This window comes from Nerophis lumbriciformis, linkage group LG10 (assembly GCF_033978685.3).
Source record: "Nerophis lumbriciformis linkage group LG10, RoL_Nlum_v2.1, whole genome shotgun sequence".
Taxonomy (NCBI): Eukaryota; Metazoa; Chordata; class Actinopteri; order Syngnathiformes; family Syngnathidae; genus Nerophis; species Nerophis lumbriciformis.
Window position 1 is genome coordinate 51,647,893 of NC_084557.2, and position 18,666 is coordinate 51,666,558.

The 18,666-nt window shown below is 38.6% G+C and overlaps 1 protein-coding gene across 3 annotated transcripts in view; it reads right to left on the reverse strand.

The window, feature by feature from the left end:
* Positions 1–1,402: 1,402 nt before the first annotated feature.
* dapk2b (death-associated protein kinase 2b) overlaps positions 1,403–18,666 on the reverse strand; it is a 59,078-nt gene continuing 41,814 nt past the window's right edge. Inside the window, exons 9-11 of one of the 3 annotated variants that reach the window (XM_061969445.2) lie at positions 10,731–10,820; positions 10,572–10,652; positions 1,403–2,118 (exon numbers count right to left, since the gene is read on the reverse strand). In XM_061969445.2, the coding sequence (XP_061825429.2) occupies positions 2,041–2,118; positions 10,572–10,652; positions 10,731–10,820 (249 nt within the window). In that variant the 3' untranslated portion in view covers positions 1,403–2,040. Of the gene's footprint in view, positions 2,119–10,571; positions 10,653–10,730; positions 10,821–11,679; positions 11,912–12,002; positions 13,388–18,666 lie in introns of those variants that run through there. The other 2 variants (XR_012050655.1, XM_061969443.2) reach the window with 2 other exon arrangements.

Sequence of the window (18,666 nt, forward strand, 5' to 3'; positions counted from 1 at the left end):
AAAATCAACAGGAAGTTTCCAATTCCCCCTTCAAAAGAAAAGTTTTGTAAAAACCTGTCACCTTTTTTCAAACATTATCTCCTCTGAGCGCGTTTGTCGTGTCGGCTTCAAACTAGCACAGGAGAGAGATTGAACCCTTCTGATTAAAAGTTGACGAAAGAGTTTTAATTACTGCTCCGGTTTGGATTTTATGTGCCGTCAAAGTCGGTCCCGTCCATCGCTGCTTGCAGCTTTAATTATTAGTGAATCTCCAAGGGGTTAAGTTCCTCCGTCCTTAACACATTGTGACACCTTTTTCTAACTTTGAACAAGGGTCTTTGAATGCACCACATTTATGACGTTTTTATAACGTCCATATTTAAATGGCGGACAAAAAAGTGACACTCAAAGATTATATTCAGGAGTTTATTAAATCACCATTTCAATATACAGTACATACAAGTAAACCGACCATTGAGGAACGTTTTTGTTTAAAACTGGTAAGACTGATATTTATATTTACACCATAAATACATCAACTGTATCATGAACAAATAGTTGCGAAGCTTATCGACTATAGTTGTTCACGGACTACAAAGGCGGACGCGCACAATTTTTCAGGACTTATGCAGATCCCAAATACAGATCAGCAGGTACCAGAAGGTAAGAAAAGTTGCTTTTGCATAATATTGTGAAACAAAACACCAGATAATATCTCACCTTATACACACAGCATAATAATACTCCTATGTTGAAGCACAGTACAACCCATCAAGCGGTGTGGCTTCATAGCTTACCAAAGTCCTACTAAAACATTTGATGGATTTTTGAGCGCCGTGTGTAAAGTTCTATATTTTCAATGGAATATATAAAATGTTGGTGTTGACTACTTGAGTCATATTGCAGTCTACACATATCTCTTATGTGTGACTGCCATCTACTGGTCACACTTATCATTTCACCACGTACCAAAATAAAATAGCTTCGAGGTCGTTGAAGAAAATCAAAATGATTCCGTACATTAGGCGCACCGGGTTATAAGGCGCACTGTCGAGTTTTGAGAAAATCAAAGAATTTTAAGTGCGCCTTATAGTCCGAAAAATACGGTAATTATGGTTTTGGCTTTTTAAAGACATCTAGAACATATCTAGATAACACAGTAAATAATTTGTTTTGTAAGATGAGTTATAATAACACATTATCATGATTACGGTATATTATTATTAGTGAATCTCCAAGGGGTTAAGTTTCTCCGTCCTTAACACATTGTGACACCTTTTTCTAACTTTGAACAAGGGTCTTTGAATGCACCACATTTATGACGTTTTTATAACGTCCATATTTAAATGGCGGACAAAAAAGTGACACTCAAAGATTATATTCAGGAGTTTATTAAATCACCATTTCAATATACAGTACATACAAGTAAACCGACCATTGAGGAACGTTTTTGTTTAAAACTGGTAAGACTGATATTTATATTTACACCATAAATACATCAACTGTATCATGAACAAATAGTTGCATTAAAAACGTGCACTTTAAATATGTATAGATGTTGTTTATACAGGAGGATGGTCATTTATTGTTTTATTGAAATACTTGGATATTTACTATACATGACACAGACAAAAAGACAGTATATGGTAATCATAACTTATTTTACTGCCTCATAATGAAGCACTCAAGGTCCATTTTGAACTATTGTTTATAAAGTAACCAAATATGGTTCCTTGCTCCAAAAAGAGCCAGCTTAATAGAAAAAGCAGTCTTTGTGTTAACACTCGACAGCTGAAGGATTTTTAAGACTGCATAATATTAGAGGAAGTCGTCTACATTCTCCAAGACGTCAATAATAATAATCCTACTATGGCAGAAAAGTCAACAAGCTGTCATTTAAAAATGCTAAGTAACATGGCGGCAGATTATGTGGCGGAGGCTCGCACGGACAAATGAAGCATTCCAGACTGTTGGCATGGATAGGTTTATATAGGGTGACAGCTGCAAGTGTGTGTGTGTAGAAGTGTGTGTGTGTCACAACAGACAGGCTTTTAAGAGCTTTCAGGAAGTGCTGCTTCTCTTTCTGGTCCTCGGCCGCCTCTTTAGGATTTCTTCTTCTTGGTCGCTTTCACAATCCCTCTGACATAAAGAAAGGCTGCAGTTAAAACACATTTCTACTCAAAAACAACATCATTTGACTGTCGGAGTGACATCAATTCATGGAGGTCAAGCAAAAAAAAGCTCATCTTTTGGAACAACTGACCCTGGATGTTTGGTAACCGAGGTCGTGGATCGGCTAAGAGCATATTTGTTTTGATTTGAGTTTGGTCCAGAGGTGGGACCAAGTCATTGTTTTGCAAGTCACAAGTAAGTCTCAAGTCTTTGCCCTCAAGTCCGAGTCAAGTCCCGAGTCAAGACAGGCAAGCCCCGAGTCAAGTCCAAAGTCAACACTGGAAAGTCTCAAGTCAAGTCCTAAGTCCTGCATTTTGAGTTTCGAGTCCTTTCAAGTCCTTTTAACCACAGACTAATATATTAACACAGATTGTGTATGCTTTTCAAACGCTGTATTTATTTATTAAAACAAGTGCATTTTAAATTGCAGGAAAGAAAATTGTGCTGACATTGCACTTTATAATAGCACTATTAACCAGTCATTTTAAACATTAACTCATTCCTTTACAGAACAAACACATTGAAAAATAAAGTGCAAATGTACTTATTTGTACAAAAGTGTTAACATTGAAAAAACATGACATATACGTGAACATAACAAAAAAAGTTGTACTTTTTATATGTCAGGGCCCTATGCTGCATTGCATTTGCAAAAGACCAAATTAGCCAAGAGTCTGTCAGTCATTTGTGCACGATGGGGGCGTAGTATGATGCCACCATGGCTGAAAACTCGCTCCACTGGAGCACTGGAGGCAGGCACTGCCAAGACTCTCATGGCCACTCGGAACAGTGAAGGAAGAGTCTTCATGTTCAATGCCCAGAACAAAAGGGGGGAGAGAGTTGTTTTGGGTTGGTGCACTACTTGTAAGTGTATCTTGTGTTTTTTATGTTGATTTAATTAAAAAAAGAAAAAATATATATATATTTCTTGTGCGGCCCGATACCAATCGATCCACGGACCAGTACCGCTGCGTTGACCCTGGATCTCAGGAAACAGAGTGGACCGACACCAGCTGGACTGCTGCTGAGTGGTCCAAAGTCATGTTTTCTGACGAAAACAAATTTTGCATTTCCTTTGGAAATCGAGGTCCCAGAGTCTGGAGGAAGACAGGAGAGGCACAGGATCCACGTTGCCTGAAGTCTAGTGTAAAGTTTCCACCATCAGTGATGGTTTGGGGTGCCATGTCATCTGCTGGTGTCGGTCCACTCTGTTTCCTGAGATCCAGGGTCAACGCAGCCGTCTACCAGCAAGTTTTAGAGCACTTCATGCTTCCTGCTGCTGACCTGCTCTATGGAGATGGAGATTTCAAGTTCCAACAGGACTTGGCGCCTGCACACAGCGCAAAATCTACCCGTGCCTGGTTTACGGACCATGGTATTTCTGTTCTAAATTGGCCCGCCAACTCCCCTGACCTTAGCCCCATAGAAAATCTGTGGGGTATTGTGAAAAGGAAGATGCAGAATGCCAGACCCAAAAACGCAGAAGAGTTGAAGGCCACTATCAGAGCAACCTGGGCTCTCATAACACCTGAGCAGTGCCAGAAACTCATCGACTCCATGCCACGCCGCATTAACGCAGTAATTGAGGCAAAAGGAGCTCCAACCAAGTATTGAGTATTGTACATGCTCATATTTTTCATTTTCATACTTTTCAGTTGGCCAACATTTCTAAAAATCCCTTTTTTGTATTAGCCTTAAGTAATATTCTAATTTTGTGACACACGGAATTTTGGATTTTCATTTGTTGCCACTTCAAATCATCAAAATTAAATGAAATAAACATTTAAATGCATCAGTCTGTGTGCAATGAATAAATATAATGTACAAGTTACACCTTTTGAATGCAATTACTGAAATAAATCAAGTTTTTCAAAATATTCTAATTTACTGGCTTTTACCTGTACATGAAAATATTTGAGCATGCTGTATAGAACTACTATGACCATACACGGCAATTCTTGTAAAAAAAAAAAAATGTCACTCATTTCTTGCTCTTGATTATATTTTAATAGAATCAAAATAGTTTTTTATCAGTAGTTGGGAAGGAGTAGGACAAACCGATAGTAAAATTATATAATTTTAACCAACTATTGGATCATGGAGCGCTAAATTGCGCAACCCAACAGTTGGGTTGGGAATAACCCAACATTGTAGTGGGCATAACTCAGCTTTTGTGTTAAATAAATTAAACCCAATAGTTGGGTTATGAATCAACCAACATTGAGATAGCATAACTCCATTTTGGGTTAAATAATTCAACCCAATAGTTTGGTTGGGAATAAGCCAACATTGAGTTATAATAACTCAACTTTTTGGTTAAATAATTCAACGCAAATGTTGGGTTGAAAAAATTAACCCAAAATGTTGAGTTAAAATAACTCCAACAAGGGGTTTGTCCTTTTCTGAACCAGCAATTGGGTTAAAATTCTGTTATTTTTTAACCCAACATTTTTTAGTGTGTACCATTAATTTTGGGTCATTACAGCAGGGGTGTTCAAACTTTTTGACTTGGGCTAAACAAATAATAAATATTATATAGCCTATACACATTTGTGTAAATATTATATTGATATCATGCATAATAATAATAGAATTGGATATTAAGAGTATGTGAAAAGTTTAAATACTATCTTGTTTATTCCATGACAACCTCCTTAAAGTTTTGTAATCAGTCAAAATGATCAGGCAGCTAAAATGTGCCCAACATGGATAAGTGTAGAGAGTGTTTTGCATTTTTCCCCATCATGCTTTGTAATGGATTTAAATGGGTGTAATTTTCAAATGTTTATGGTGCATGGACATTTGTATAATAACCTCAATGTTCAGTGAGCAGGTTGTGTTGTGTGTATCCATGTGTGTTGACATTTTGTGTTGGTTGGATTTTTTTTTGTTGCACCATGACTGGGGAAGGTTGTCTGCATTGGATCGTAAAAGTAAATGCTGCGCTTTACTCTATTCAGAGTTTAAATAAAGGTCATTGGCCTAAATCAGTGGTTCTCAAACTTTTTTTGTCATCCCCCACTTTGGACAAGGGGGAGTTTTCAAGCCCCACCTGCCCCCATCGCCCCAACAGAGCGCTAATGCCAAGCTTTAACATTTTCAAATTTATTGAACATCAAGTTGTATACATTCGAACTCAATAACATAAAATAACATTAAGTTCAATAATAAATAAAATAACTGTGCAGCTGTGGTATAACTTGCATCAAGTTCAATAATAAATAAAATAACTTCCATCAAGTTCAATAATAAATAAAACAAAAGTGTTATAACTTGCATCAAGTTCAATAATAAATCAAAAACAGTGTTATAACTTGCATCAAGTTCAATAATAAATCAAAAAAACTGTTATAACTTGCATCAAGTTCAATAATAAATCAAAAAAGTGTTATAACTTGCATCACGTTCAATAATAAATCAAAAAAAGTGTTATAACTTGCATCAAGTTCAATAATAAATCAAATGACTTGCATCAAGTTCAATAATAAATCAAAAAAAGTGTTATAACTTGCATCAAGTTCAATAATAAATAAAACAAAAGTGTTATAACTTGCATCAAGTTCAATAATTAAAAAAAGTGTTATAACTTGCATCAAGTTCAATAATAAATAAAACAAAAGTGTTATAACTTGCATCAAGTTCAATAATAAAAAAAAGTGTTATAACTTGCATCAAGTTCAATAATAAATCAAATAAAAGTGTTATAACTTGCATCAAGTTAAATAATAAATCAAATAACTTGCATCAAGTTAAATAATAAATTTAAAAAAGTGTTATAATTTGCATCAAGTTCAATAATAAATCAAATAACTTGCATCAAGTTCAATAATAAATCAAAAAAAGTGTTATAACTTGCATCAAGTTCAATAATAAATAAAACAAAAGTGTTATAACTTGCATCAAGTTCAATAATTAAAAAAAGTGTTATAACTTGCATCAAGTTCAATAATAAATAAAACAAAAGTGTTATAACTTGCATCAAGTTCAATAATAAAAAAAAGTGTTATAACTTGCATCAAGTTCAATAATAAATCAAATAAAAGTGTTATAACTTGCATCAAGTTAAATAATAAATCAAATAACTTGCATCAAGTTAAATAATAAATTAAAAAAAGTGTTATAATTTGCATCAAGTTCAATAATAAATCAAATAACTTGCATCAAGTTCAATAATAAATCAAAAAAAGTGTTATAACTTGCATCAAGTTCAATAATAAATAAAACAAAAGTGTTATAACTTGCATCAAGTTCAATAATAAATCAAAAAAAGTGTTATAACTTGCATCAAGTTCAATAATAAATAAAAAAAAGTGTTATAACTTGCATCAAGTTCAATAATAAATCAAATAACTTGCATCAAGTTCAATAATAAATACAATAAAAGTGCCACTTTGCAATCTTTGCACAAAAAAAAGGAGGAGCTATGCATTTGGCAAGACAGGGCAAGTGACAGCACTTTCCCCCAGGAGAGCCACCTTGCTTCACTATGAAACAGCACGGCTGTATGATCAGCTCCCATTTCCTCACACAGTGCAGAGAACAGTCGCGCTTTCAGTGGTCGTGTTTTGATCAAATTTACCGCGCTCACAACATGTTAAAACCTCATTGAGTTCGGGGCTGAGCTGCCTTGACGCGAGTGCTTCCCGGTGAATGACACAGTGTGTGCCCGTCAGATTTATGTTTCTCTGCAGGCGCTGGCTCTGGCTCGACGACCTTTGAGGTGCGAGTCACAAATGTATATATTTGTCTAATTGTGATCCACACATTAGCCTGCTACCCATCTGCGCGAAATTTTGTTCCGCTTAGCCCCGCCCCCATTAGTTACTGTTGCTATGTCTGTCAAACTTTCGCTCGTACCGAGAAATATAAAGCCTACAGTAAAAATAAGTACCGGTAATTTCCATTTATTTATATAGCGGATTTTACAGACAGAATCACAAAGTGATTTACAGTGTGTATAGAAAATGAAAGCATAGTAAAAAAAATAATCTAAGAATATAATAATTTAAAAAAAAAATTTAAAGTGAAATTTCCTCCCGTTCCTCGTGCCCCACCTGTCATGTCTCTATTCCCCACCAGTGGGGCGCGCCCCACACTTTGAGAAACGCTGGCCTAAATGAATAACATTAGCCACATGTACATAAGCAAAATTGATCATTAATGATAAATCAATGTTCCTGCGTACATGGACCCTGAAAAAAAGATATGATTACGATGTGAGTCTTCATGCATCGCTCCTTAAATCTGAATATTTTATTTTGACATGCGCACCATATACCAGTAATTGGAATGGCGTCTTATTGTTTGTGCTGTGGCGCCATCTTTTGGACAAGTTTGCTCACTGCATGTGCTAAAAAAAAAAGCAGTGACTTCCACTGTAAACAAACACACATTTGTGCAATTCTATCTTGTCTGACGACGTCATTGTTTTCATTTATCAATTGTTTTCTTCTGTTCACTACTTTTGTTTTAGCTTTCTTTTTTGAAATTAAGCTGTTCTGTGCTTTTTATGTTGCAGTATGAATAGTTTGGCGTCTTCTTGTTACGACATTCTGTGTACGTCCCTGAGGCTAGCAGTTAGCACTTGTGAGTGAATAAAACAGCTCGTTCAGACAACACCTGGATGAATCCTTTCATTGTTACATCGACACATGACACTCCATACCATACTTTTGTTTTTGCTAGTCTCGGTTTTAGAGCAACAAAGTCAACAGTATACAACGCAACTTCTGTACATGTTAACTTACACTTACAGATGTAGCGACAAAACTGTAGTTACTGACAGTGGGTTTCTGAAGTGTTCCTGAGCCCATGTGGTGATATTCTTTACACACTGATGTTGCTTTTTGATGCAGTACAGCCTGAGGGATCCAAGGTCACGGGCATTGCTGCTTACATGCAGTGATTTCTCCAGATTCTCTGAAACTTTTGAAGATATTACGGAGCGTAGATGGTGAAATCCCTAAATTCCTTGCAATAGCTGCTTGAGAAATGTTGTTCATAAACTGTTTGACGATTTGTTCACACATTTGTTGACAAAGTGGTGACCCTCGCCCCATCCTTGTTTGTGAATGACTGAGCATTTCATTGAATCTGCTTTTACGCCCGTGTTTGATGAACATTCCTCAACTTTCTCAGTCTTTTTTGCCACTTGTGCCAGCTTTTTTGAAACATGTTGCAGGCATCAAATTCCAAATGAGCTAATATTTGCAAAAAAATAACAAAGTTTACCAGTTCGAACGTTAAGTATCTCGTCTTTGCAGTCTATTCAATTGAATATAAGTTGAAAAGGATTTGTTGTATTCTCTTTTTATTTATCATTTACACAACGTGACAACTTCACTGCTTTTGATGTTTGTATACAGAATGTGAAGTACTGTATGAAGTGCTCCAGAGAGCACTTGAAAATAAAAAATAAATATAAAATCTTTACGGGATTAAAAAACAAAATGTAATGTCATCATGTCTCAATGTAAGAATATATTGATTTTGAAGGACACATGTCAAGTATTAAATCTGTACATATGGAAGTTACAGTTACTACCTAGTTCCAATTTGAAAGAGTCCTGTTGATTCTACTGTACATGTTTTATAACCAATCAGCAGAGGTGTGGACTCGAGTCACATGACTTGGACTCGAGTCAGACTCGAGTCATGAATTTGATGACTTTAGACTCGACTTGACAAAATGTAAAAAGACTTGCAACTCGACTTAGACTTTAACATCAATGACTTGTGACTTCACTTGGACTTGAGCCTTTTGAATTGACATGACTTGACATGACTTGCTACTTTCCCCAAAACCCAAAGATGAAAAAGTTATTCGGGAGCGCTCCGTATTTTTCATTGTGTACTTGTCTATCAGCGTTGCGTGTGTCAGCTGGTGTGCTCTCAGTACAACAGCCAATCAAATTAGATCTACTTTGTTTTCATCACACAGCATTCATCCAATCAAATTGCAGGACAACCAAGGAAGAAGACATGTCCAAACCACACGCCAGTGAACAAAAAATGATACCTAAAATAATTTTGTTTGGGTATAAAAATTACGAGGTGGTCAACACAAAACGGTTTGCAGTATGCAACACATGCGGTTCGAAAATTACTGATGGAGAGGCAACAACTTCCAACTTCGTCCGGCATTTGAAGTTGCACAAAGAACGGTAAGTTTTGAATGTAAGATAACGTTTATTGGCTAAGTAACGTGACTTTTATTTGCTGTGTAGTTAAATCAGTGAGGCTGTAAACTCACTGCTAACGTTATAACGTTATTGCAAACACGGGAATCTGTTGCAGTTCACTACCTTATTCATACTTTTTGTTCAGTGATTTTTTTCAAGCAGGGTTACGTTAGTCAATATATCACACGTAACGTTAGACGGCGGTCAGCAGCACCGCGTATTTTAGCCACCTAAAAAAAGACAAAAATAGTAAAATAAAGGTCAGTTAAAATGTATACTATATTATGAATATGTGTACCGTTTTAGCTAGCTTTCTGACATACTGTTGGTTGTTTACCTCAGTGGTCCCCAACCACCGGGCCGCGGCCCGGTACTGGTCCGTGGATCGATTGGTATCGGGCCGCACAAGAAATATATATATATTTTTTCTTTTTTTAATTAAATCAACATAAAAAACACAAGATACACTTACAAGTAGTGCACCAACCCAAAAAAACTCTCCCCCCCCTTTTGTTCTGGGCATTGAACATGAAGACTCTTCCTTCACTGTTCCGAGTGGCCATGAGAGTCTTGGCAGTGCCTGCCTCCAGTGCTCCAGTGGAGCGAGTTTTCAGCCATGGTGGCATCATACTACGCCCCCATCGTGCACAAATGACTGACAGACTCTTGGCTAATTTGGTCTTTTGCAAATGCAATGCAGCATAGGGCCCTGACATATAAAAAGTACAACTTTTTTGTTATGTTCACGTATATGTCATGTTTTTTCAATGTTAACACTTTTGTACAAATAAGTACATTTGCACTTTATTTTTCAATGTGTTTGTTCTGTAAAGGAATGAGTTAATGTTTAAAATGACTGGTTAATAGTGCTATTATAAAGTGCAATGTCAGCACAATTTTCTTTCCTGCAATTTAAAATGCACTTGTTTTAATAAATAAATACAGCGTTTGAAAAGCATACACAATCTGTGTTAATATATTAGTCTGTGGTTAAAAGGACTTGAAAGGACTCGAAACTCAAAATGCAGGACTTAGGACTTGACTTGAGACTTTCCAGTCTTGACTTTGGACTTGACTCGGGGCTTGCCTGTCTTGACTCGGGACTTGACTCGGACTTGAGGGCAAAGACTTGAGACTTACTTGTGACTTGCAAAACAATGACTTGGTCCCACCTCTGCCAATAAGTTAGTCTCAAAAGTAATCAGGTGCTTGCTGGCAACAACTAAAGTCTGCTCCTACCGTGCTCTGCTCCGGCAGCTTGTGACCCTTCTTCATGATCCGAGTTAGGTGGTTGCACAGAGCCACAATCCTGAATGAGAGCTATACAAATGACCCATTGAAAGGCAAAAAATCAATAATACGCAACATTGATTACTCAATTGTGCTCGGAGACTTTACCTTCCACCTACGCCTGGCATACTGCCTCTTGAAGTTCTCTAAGTTGACCACCGACAACCTCTTGACCATCGCTTGTTTGGAATTGTGAGGCTGTGGAGACACAAGGGAAGGAAGAAGTAATAATGATAATTAAAGCTGCAAGCAGCGTTGTTCGGGCCCGCGTATTTGGCAGGTGCTAGTCCTAAGTGTCCCAATACTTTTGTCTACTTTTAGTCTGAAGTGTCCCAAGACTTTTGTCTAGTGTACCTACCTTGTCTGCATTGTGTGGGCACGTTGGTGCTTCCTGCTTTTAAGCAGCCATCTTAAAAAAACAGCATTGCAGCAGCATCAGCGCAGCGGGTCTTTGAAGGGTCATAAAATAAAAACCGGAGCAGTTAATTAAAAAGCGCTTCTGTTGTTGTAATCACGTTTGAAGGCGAAACGACAAACGCGCTCAGAGGAGTTCGTTTTTGAAGGAAGGTGACTGGTTTTTACAAAAAATTTGTTTTGAAGGGGGAATAGCAAACTTCCTGTTGATTTTTGCTGGGGGTAGTCAATTTATGAAATGTAGGTCTAAGTGAGACCTACGGAGAGGTTTTTGTTTCATGTCTCTCCGACCTTCCCAGTGGGAGTTACAGGCAGTTTTGTAATTTTTTTCTTCCGAGGGGCAGTTTTTTATCAGTTTTATTCAAAAATTGCTGTATAGGGCAATTTTTAAATTTGGGGTTAGGTTTCTTTACTAGATCGCAATTTTTGCCAGTCCTGATGTGTGCGTTGAGTTCGGTGAGTTTTGAAGCGTGTTAAGGGGGTCAAATTACAGCTGAAAGAAGGAAAACGGACTGTTTTTAGTACTTATTTGTCTTGAAGGGGGAATTGCCAACTTCCTGTTGATTTTAGCCCGAAGATGTACAATTGAAAAATGTAGGTCTAAGTCAGACCTACATAAAGGTTTTTGTTTCATGTCTCTCCGACCTTCCTAGTGGGAGTTACAGGCAGCGTAGTTTTTTCTTCCTCCTAGGGGGCGCTAGAGCGCAAATTTGAGTTTTGGGGTTTGGTTTTTTTTTATTAAAAGGCAATTTTCGCAGGTCCTGATGTGTGGGTCAAATATGGTGAGTTTTGAAGCATGTTAAGTGGGTCAAATTAGTGCTCGAAGAGGCGGCGGAAGAAGAAAGAAAGAAAGAAAGAAAGAATAATAATAAAACCTTACAATAACAATAGGTCCTTATGTCCCATTGCATAAGGACTCCCTGTGGGAGTCCTTTTGCAATGGGCCATGGCGGGCCCTAATAAAACCTTACAATAACAATAGGTCCTTATGTCCCATTGCATAAGGACTCCCTGTGGGAGTCCTTTTGCAATGGGCCATTGCGGGCCCTAATAATTGCCCAAGTGGACACATTTTAAGCATAAAAAAACTCAATTCAAAGTTGTATGAAAAGAGTGAATGATTTAATAAAGAAAGGTGCACATTGTGTGGATGTGCTTGCTGTTGATGTTGCAAGCATCATTCAATCTTTCTGAGAAAAAATAACCAAGAAAATGTGAAATTCAAGTAAATACAAAAATAATTAAATAAATATATTGTCAATAAAAGTGTTCTTGAAGAGTAAAGCAACAAATTAAAGTAACATAATAAAATGGAATGAAAAATAAATTTAAAAAATGTGTCGTTCCAATACATTCCATTAAAAAGCTTCCTTTATGGCCTCATTTTCACAACACAGTGAAGGCAAATAAGTTATTGCCTCCATTTGCCAAAAGCTATCAAATTCCAGCCAACATTAATCGAGCTCGCTTGAACATCAAGTTCCAAGAAGTATTTATGACAATCCAATATTTATCCGCCGGGGCTGGACTCCTATAATCCCTTCATTAATCAATGTTCCTGTTGTGTGGGAAGTTAGGGGAAGGGTGTGTTTCTGTGCCCTAGTACACAAAGATCCATGGAGGCATGTTTGGATGTGGTTGGAGAAGAAGAAGCTGTGACCTCTCACTCCAACATATTGCTCAACGTCCTCCCAGAAGTTTGTGTTACAGCTGCAAAGCAGATTTGCTTTCATTTTCACTTAGGTGTGGTCAGCATGTAGACACATACTGAATATTGCCATCATTCAAGGGACGTGCTTCCAAAATATTCATATTAAGTTGACTTTGTGAGGGTCTGCAGCTCCTCCAGTGTTGCTGCTCCTTGCACATGCAGAGTCCGTCACCTCCTGCAGCCACTGCAGCTCCGAGGTCAGCTCCTGCCTGAGCGTGTCCAGGTGACTCTGCCTCTGCTGGTACTTCCCGCTGATGCTGTCCAGGGTGGTGCCCACGCCCGTCAAGTCTTCCTGCAGCAGCCTCCTGGTGATCTCCATTTTGTGAAACTCACAGCGGATTTGGGAGAGTTGCTCTCTGGCGCTTTCCTTCTCCTTTTCGAACCAGGCTTCTTTGTCATTGAAGATGGCCAGCAATGCCTCCAGCTCCCCCTGCAAGGTGTGCTGGGCCCCCGCCACCTGCGCCACCCCCATCTCCATGGACCCAATGTCCTCCAGCGCCTGGGAGAAACGCTGAAAGTTGGCGTAGGTGTTGTTCTGGCACATGCTGGAGTGGGACTCCATGGTGTACTCCTTCAGACGCTTGGTCTTAAGCTGCTCAGCTTCCAGGATGGCCATGTCTGGCGGGCGGCCACAGGTCTTCTGACACAAGGATGGAGGAACACTGAGTCAGAGGCTGCAGAAGTGGCTCTGTAGGGTTAGTGTTTGTGACCCTATGGCAGGGGTAAGAGCATCCACAGGACATTACCGCTGCGTGAGATGCTTCCTGGTGTCATGCTGGTGTCCACACGGTGCACATCAAAAACAACAATCGCATGCAAACATTAAACATCACCACTGGAGCTTGGCATCAAGATCACAGCTGGTGATGTTCAGCCACTAACTGTGGCAATGTGTCGGGGTCACCGCTTGTCAGAGGTGGGTAGAGTAGCCAGAAATTGTACTCAAGTAAGAGTACTGTTACTTTAGAGATTTATTACTCAAGTAAAAGTAAGGAGTAGTCACCCAAATATTTACTTGAGTAAAAGTAAAAAGTATGTTGTGAAAAAACTACTCAAGTACCGTATTTTCCGCACTATAAGGCGCACCTAAAAACCACAAATTTTCTCAAAAGCTGACAGTGCGCCTTATAACCCGGTGCGCTTTATATATGGATAAATATTAAGATTCATTTTCATAAAGTTTAGGTCTCGCAACTACGGTAAACAGCCGCCATCTTTTTTCCCCGTAGAAGAAGCGCGCGGTGCATGCTGGGATATGTGACGTTTCATTTCCATTTGTGTGTTTATGTAAAGACCCCAAAATGGCTCCTATTAAGTGTGTTGTCTGTCTAATTATAAATAATGCAGACGAGGCGTGTTAACGGAGTTCTCAACGTTTACTCACAGCGTGCTAACTGCCAGCATACAACGCTTCTCAGGGCTACCGCGCATGCTCGTAACTATCGTTGCATGCTGGGTAGTGTAGTTGTTATATTTGCTAGCTCATAACATCACATTAAGAGACACGCTTACGCGCTTAATTCAATACTCGCCGTCATTCCGGGTGGATTGACAAAAGACCTCCAGCCGCTAGATATTGGTGTCAACAGGGCATTCGAAGCTAGACTGCTAACTGCGTGGGAACAATGGATGACAGAAGGCGAACACACCTTCACTAAGACGAGGAGGCAGCGCCAGACGACGCCAACATCTGCCAGTGGATCGTAAATTTGCCCAACTTTTCACTTCGGACACCGAAGACGAAGGATTTACGAATGAAGAATAACTTCAGAAAGTGAGCGCTATGTTTATTTTGTGTGTTGTGACATTAACGTCCGAGCAACATTATGTTGCTATTGCTCTGCACTATTTTGAATTTTACTATGTTTGTGATTGCACATTTGCGTACATTTTGGGAGTGAACAGAGTTGTTAGAACGCTGGTTTTTAATATATTATTAAAGTTTGACTGACCTATCTGACTGTTTTTTTGACATTCCCTTTAGCGCAGCGTAGGCGCGGCTTATAGTCCGGGGCGGCTTATTGGTGGACAAAGTTATGAAATATGCCATTCATTGAAGGTGCGGCTAATAATCCGGTGCGCCTTATAGTGCGGAAAATACGGTACTGAGTAACTGATGAGTAACATACACACACATATCATATATATATATATATATATATATATATATATATATACATATATACACATACATTGATATATACAGTATATCATTTATATTTATTTATTTTGCCGTTTTTGTTTACATGTTAAAGGTGTTTTAATGAATATACATGCATGTTTAACACATATAGATTCCTTTCTTTCATGAAGACAAGAATATAAGTTGGTGTATTACCTGATTCTGATGACTTGCATTGATTGTAATCAGACAGTAGTGATGATAGCGTCCACGTTTTCAAATGCAGGAGAAAAAAAGTTCCTCCTTTCTGTCTAATACCACATGAAAGTGGTTGGTTTTTGGCATCTTATTTGTCCAGCTTCCATATTCGTTTTCACACACTTTACAAGAAATACATTGGCGGCAAACTCCGTAGCTTGCTAGCTTGTTTGCGCTGGCTTTCGGAGACTCTTGTTTTGAAAGCGCAGGCGCGATGGAGCGGCACTTTTATTGTGAAGACAGGAACTGTGCAGTCAGTCTTTAGGCTTGTGACGGGATGTACGTTTGAAATAAAAAAGTGTCTTTTTTCCTTCACACTTTTGATTGATTGATTGAAACTTGTATTAGTAGATTGCACAGTACAGTATATATTCCGTACAATTGACCACTAAATGGTAACACCCCAATAAGTTTTTCAACTTGTTTAAGTCAGGTCATGTGACCGCCTGGCTCTGTTTGATTGGTCCAACGTCACCAGTGACTGCATCTGATTGGTGGAACGGAGTCAAACGTCACTAGTGACTGCATTTTATTGGTGGAACGGAGTGAAACGTCACCAGTAAGGCAGGCACTTTGAAGGTCTGTCTGACAGACCAAAACAAACAAAGCGTGCATTATCAGATGGATAAAAATCAGTAGCGAGTAGCGAGCTGAATGTAGATAAAAGTAGCGGAGTAAAAGTAGCGTTTCTTCTCTATAAATATACTCAAGTAAAAGTAAAAGTAAGTTGCATTAAAACTACTCTTAGAAGTACAATTTATCCCAAAAGTTACTCAAGTAGATGTAACGGAGTAAATGTAGCGCGTTACTACCCACCTCTGCCGCTTGTTATCTTTAATTATCTAGTCCCAGAGGTGGGTAGTAACGCGCTACATTTACATCTACTTGAGCAACTTTTGGGATAAATTATACTTCTAAGAGTAGTTTTAATGCAACATACTTTTACTTTTACTTGAGTATATTTATAGAGAAGAAACGCTACTTTTACTCCGCTCCATTTATCTACATTCAGCTCGCTACTCGCTACTGATTTTTATCCATCTGTTAATGCACGCTTTGTTTGTTTTGGTCTGTCAGACAGACCTTCAAAGTAGGATCCATCGCATGCCTGCGTTTCACCAATCAAATACACTCACTGGTGACGTTTCACCAATCATACAGAGCCAGGCGGTCACATGATTAACAAGCTTAAGCTTACATGAACTCAACGTCAAATTTGAGGAAGCACATGGCGGTAAGTAACCTTAGTAGATATTTTGGCTGTCACCGTAGGCTGATGTTAGCTTCCCTGCTATGAATCACTGTCAAATGTACATCGTGTGGCGACATTTATTAATGTACTGCAGCTTCATAGACACACACACACACACACACACACACACACACACACACACACACACACACACACACACTCCCACACATACACACACGCATGCATAGAAACACCAGTCAGTGTGTTCCCAGGTGCAGCCCACACCTATCAGTTTATGGTTTGCGTAAAGGCTAACTTGTTATTTTCCTTTGTAATCTCTGCCTACTGAGCCTATGGTGCTGTTAAGTTATTGTGGCTCAATTTGCCTTCATTTTTTTTATGTTAATGTATTATTATTTAATATATATTATTGTTTTAGTTGCTTAAGAGATATTCCTGGCTCTGAATTTGCTCATGGCTATTTTTATGTTTTTGTGCATTATTTGTTGCCGTCATCATTAAACGAACAGGTTACTCATCAGTTACTCAGTACTTGAGTAGTTTTTTCACAACATACTTTTTACTTTTACTCAAGTAAATATTTGGGTGACTACTCCTTACTTTTACTTGAGTAATAAATCTCTAAAGTAACAGTACTCTTACTTGAGTACCATTTCTGGCTACTCTACCCACCTCTGTCCTCATGTTCCTTCTAAAATCAAGTCTGACACTTGTCTGTATGCCATACCTTTTCTATGAGTTGCAAAGGAAACTGTATCGTAATTTATTTATTTTTGCAGAGCTGGATTAAAGTGAGCTGGGGCTACAATGTATAGAGCCAGTACTAATTTGTACTACTCTGATGCTGACAATTTTGGAACGTATTTCATAGTTCTGGACCTAAAAATGATGTCTATAGGTAAAATAGACACAGTAGTTATGTTTGTTTTCAAGTGAGTTTCGGCACATTTTGGAACGCCCACTTTTAGCTCCAAAATGTGGGCGGGGCCTGCATAAGAGACGCATCCTCGCTCATCCATGCAGAATGGACACTGGCCGAGAGTTAGTGGGCGGCCGAGGGTGGAGTCGCCTCTCTTATTTGCTTTGTTGGGTCTGCTCCTGTCACTGGCCATGCTCCCCCCACCCCAGCAGATGATGGCGTGCAACAATGCAGAGGGCACCACAGTGTGTATGTTTTTTGTCTTTGTTGTTGTTGTTTTACTTTTGTAGCTGTATGTAGAAGTGGCTCTGCTCTTTTAATGTCTTTAATGTCCTTTGTGTTCTTTCATGTTTGATGTTTCCCTCTTACACACATGATCATGTGTGCTATTGATATGAGGTTTTTTTTTCCTTGGCCTCAGTCTGGACCCCCTCTCCAGGGGCCCAGGCTTAGGTTGAATATTTTTTTTCTCTTTTGTCTGCTCTTTAATGGGATTGTGCTGAAAATCTTGATTTCCCCTCCAGGATTAATAAAGTATTTCTGATTCTGATCATCTTGCTGACGTCACCTACAGAAGAGTGGAGGCAATTTCATCTTACGTAGTATGTGTTTTGGTAGCATCTTCATCCCGAATCATGACATTTTCATGCTGCATTTGAAGGAATGATCAAATATGTCTGCAAGACGCATTGTTGCAGGTTGTAGCAATACAAGTAAGGAAGGGGTCAGCCTGCATACATTTCCAACTGATGGGAATATGAGGAAAGTATGGACCTCTCCATTCAAATTGACCCGTGCAAAATGGGACAAAATAAGTGAGGGGAGTGTAATTTTTCAACAATCATTTTAGTAATTTCAAGAAAAAGGGTTTTGGATGGGGTTTAAGAGACTCGAGCCAAATGCAAATCTGAAAATCAGGAGCACCATTGAGGTGAGAAAGACTAAACCAGAACCTGTTGAAAACTGAGAAAGAAGATTAGGCCTGGCGCTCAAAGATGGAAGAAAAGGAAGATGAGCTGCTGGTATTCTATTTTGCATCCTCTTCTACTGATGTTTTCCTCAAGATGCTTAAAGAAATGATGAGAGAGCATGAGGAAACACTAGGCCCTGGCAATAAACCAATATCAATGTATATCGCGATAGACATTAAAGTTAAAGTCCCAACGATCGTCGCACACACACTAGGTGTGATGCCTTGAATATTTTTTTTTATTTATTCAAACAATTAATTCAATTTAAGGAAATCATTTCAAACAGAATGCCAAGAAGAGCGCTTTCTTTGGGATCTCATTCGATTGTGTTGGCGAGCATAAATGTCCCATTCAATCTGTTGTTTCTGATGCGTCATCTATGTTGCTGCTTCTTGATCTTAGCGCTGCTTTCGATACCGTCGATCATAATATTTTA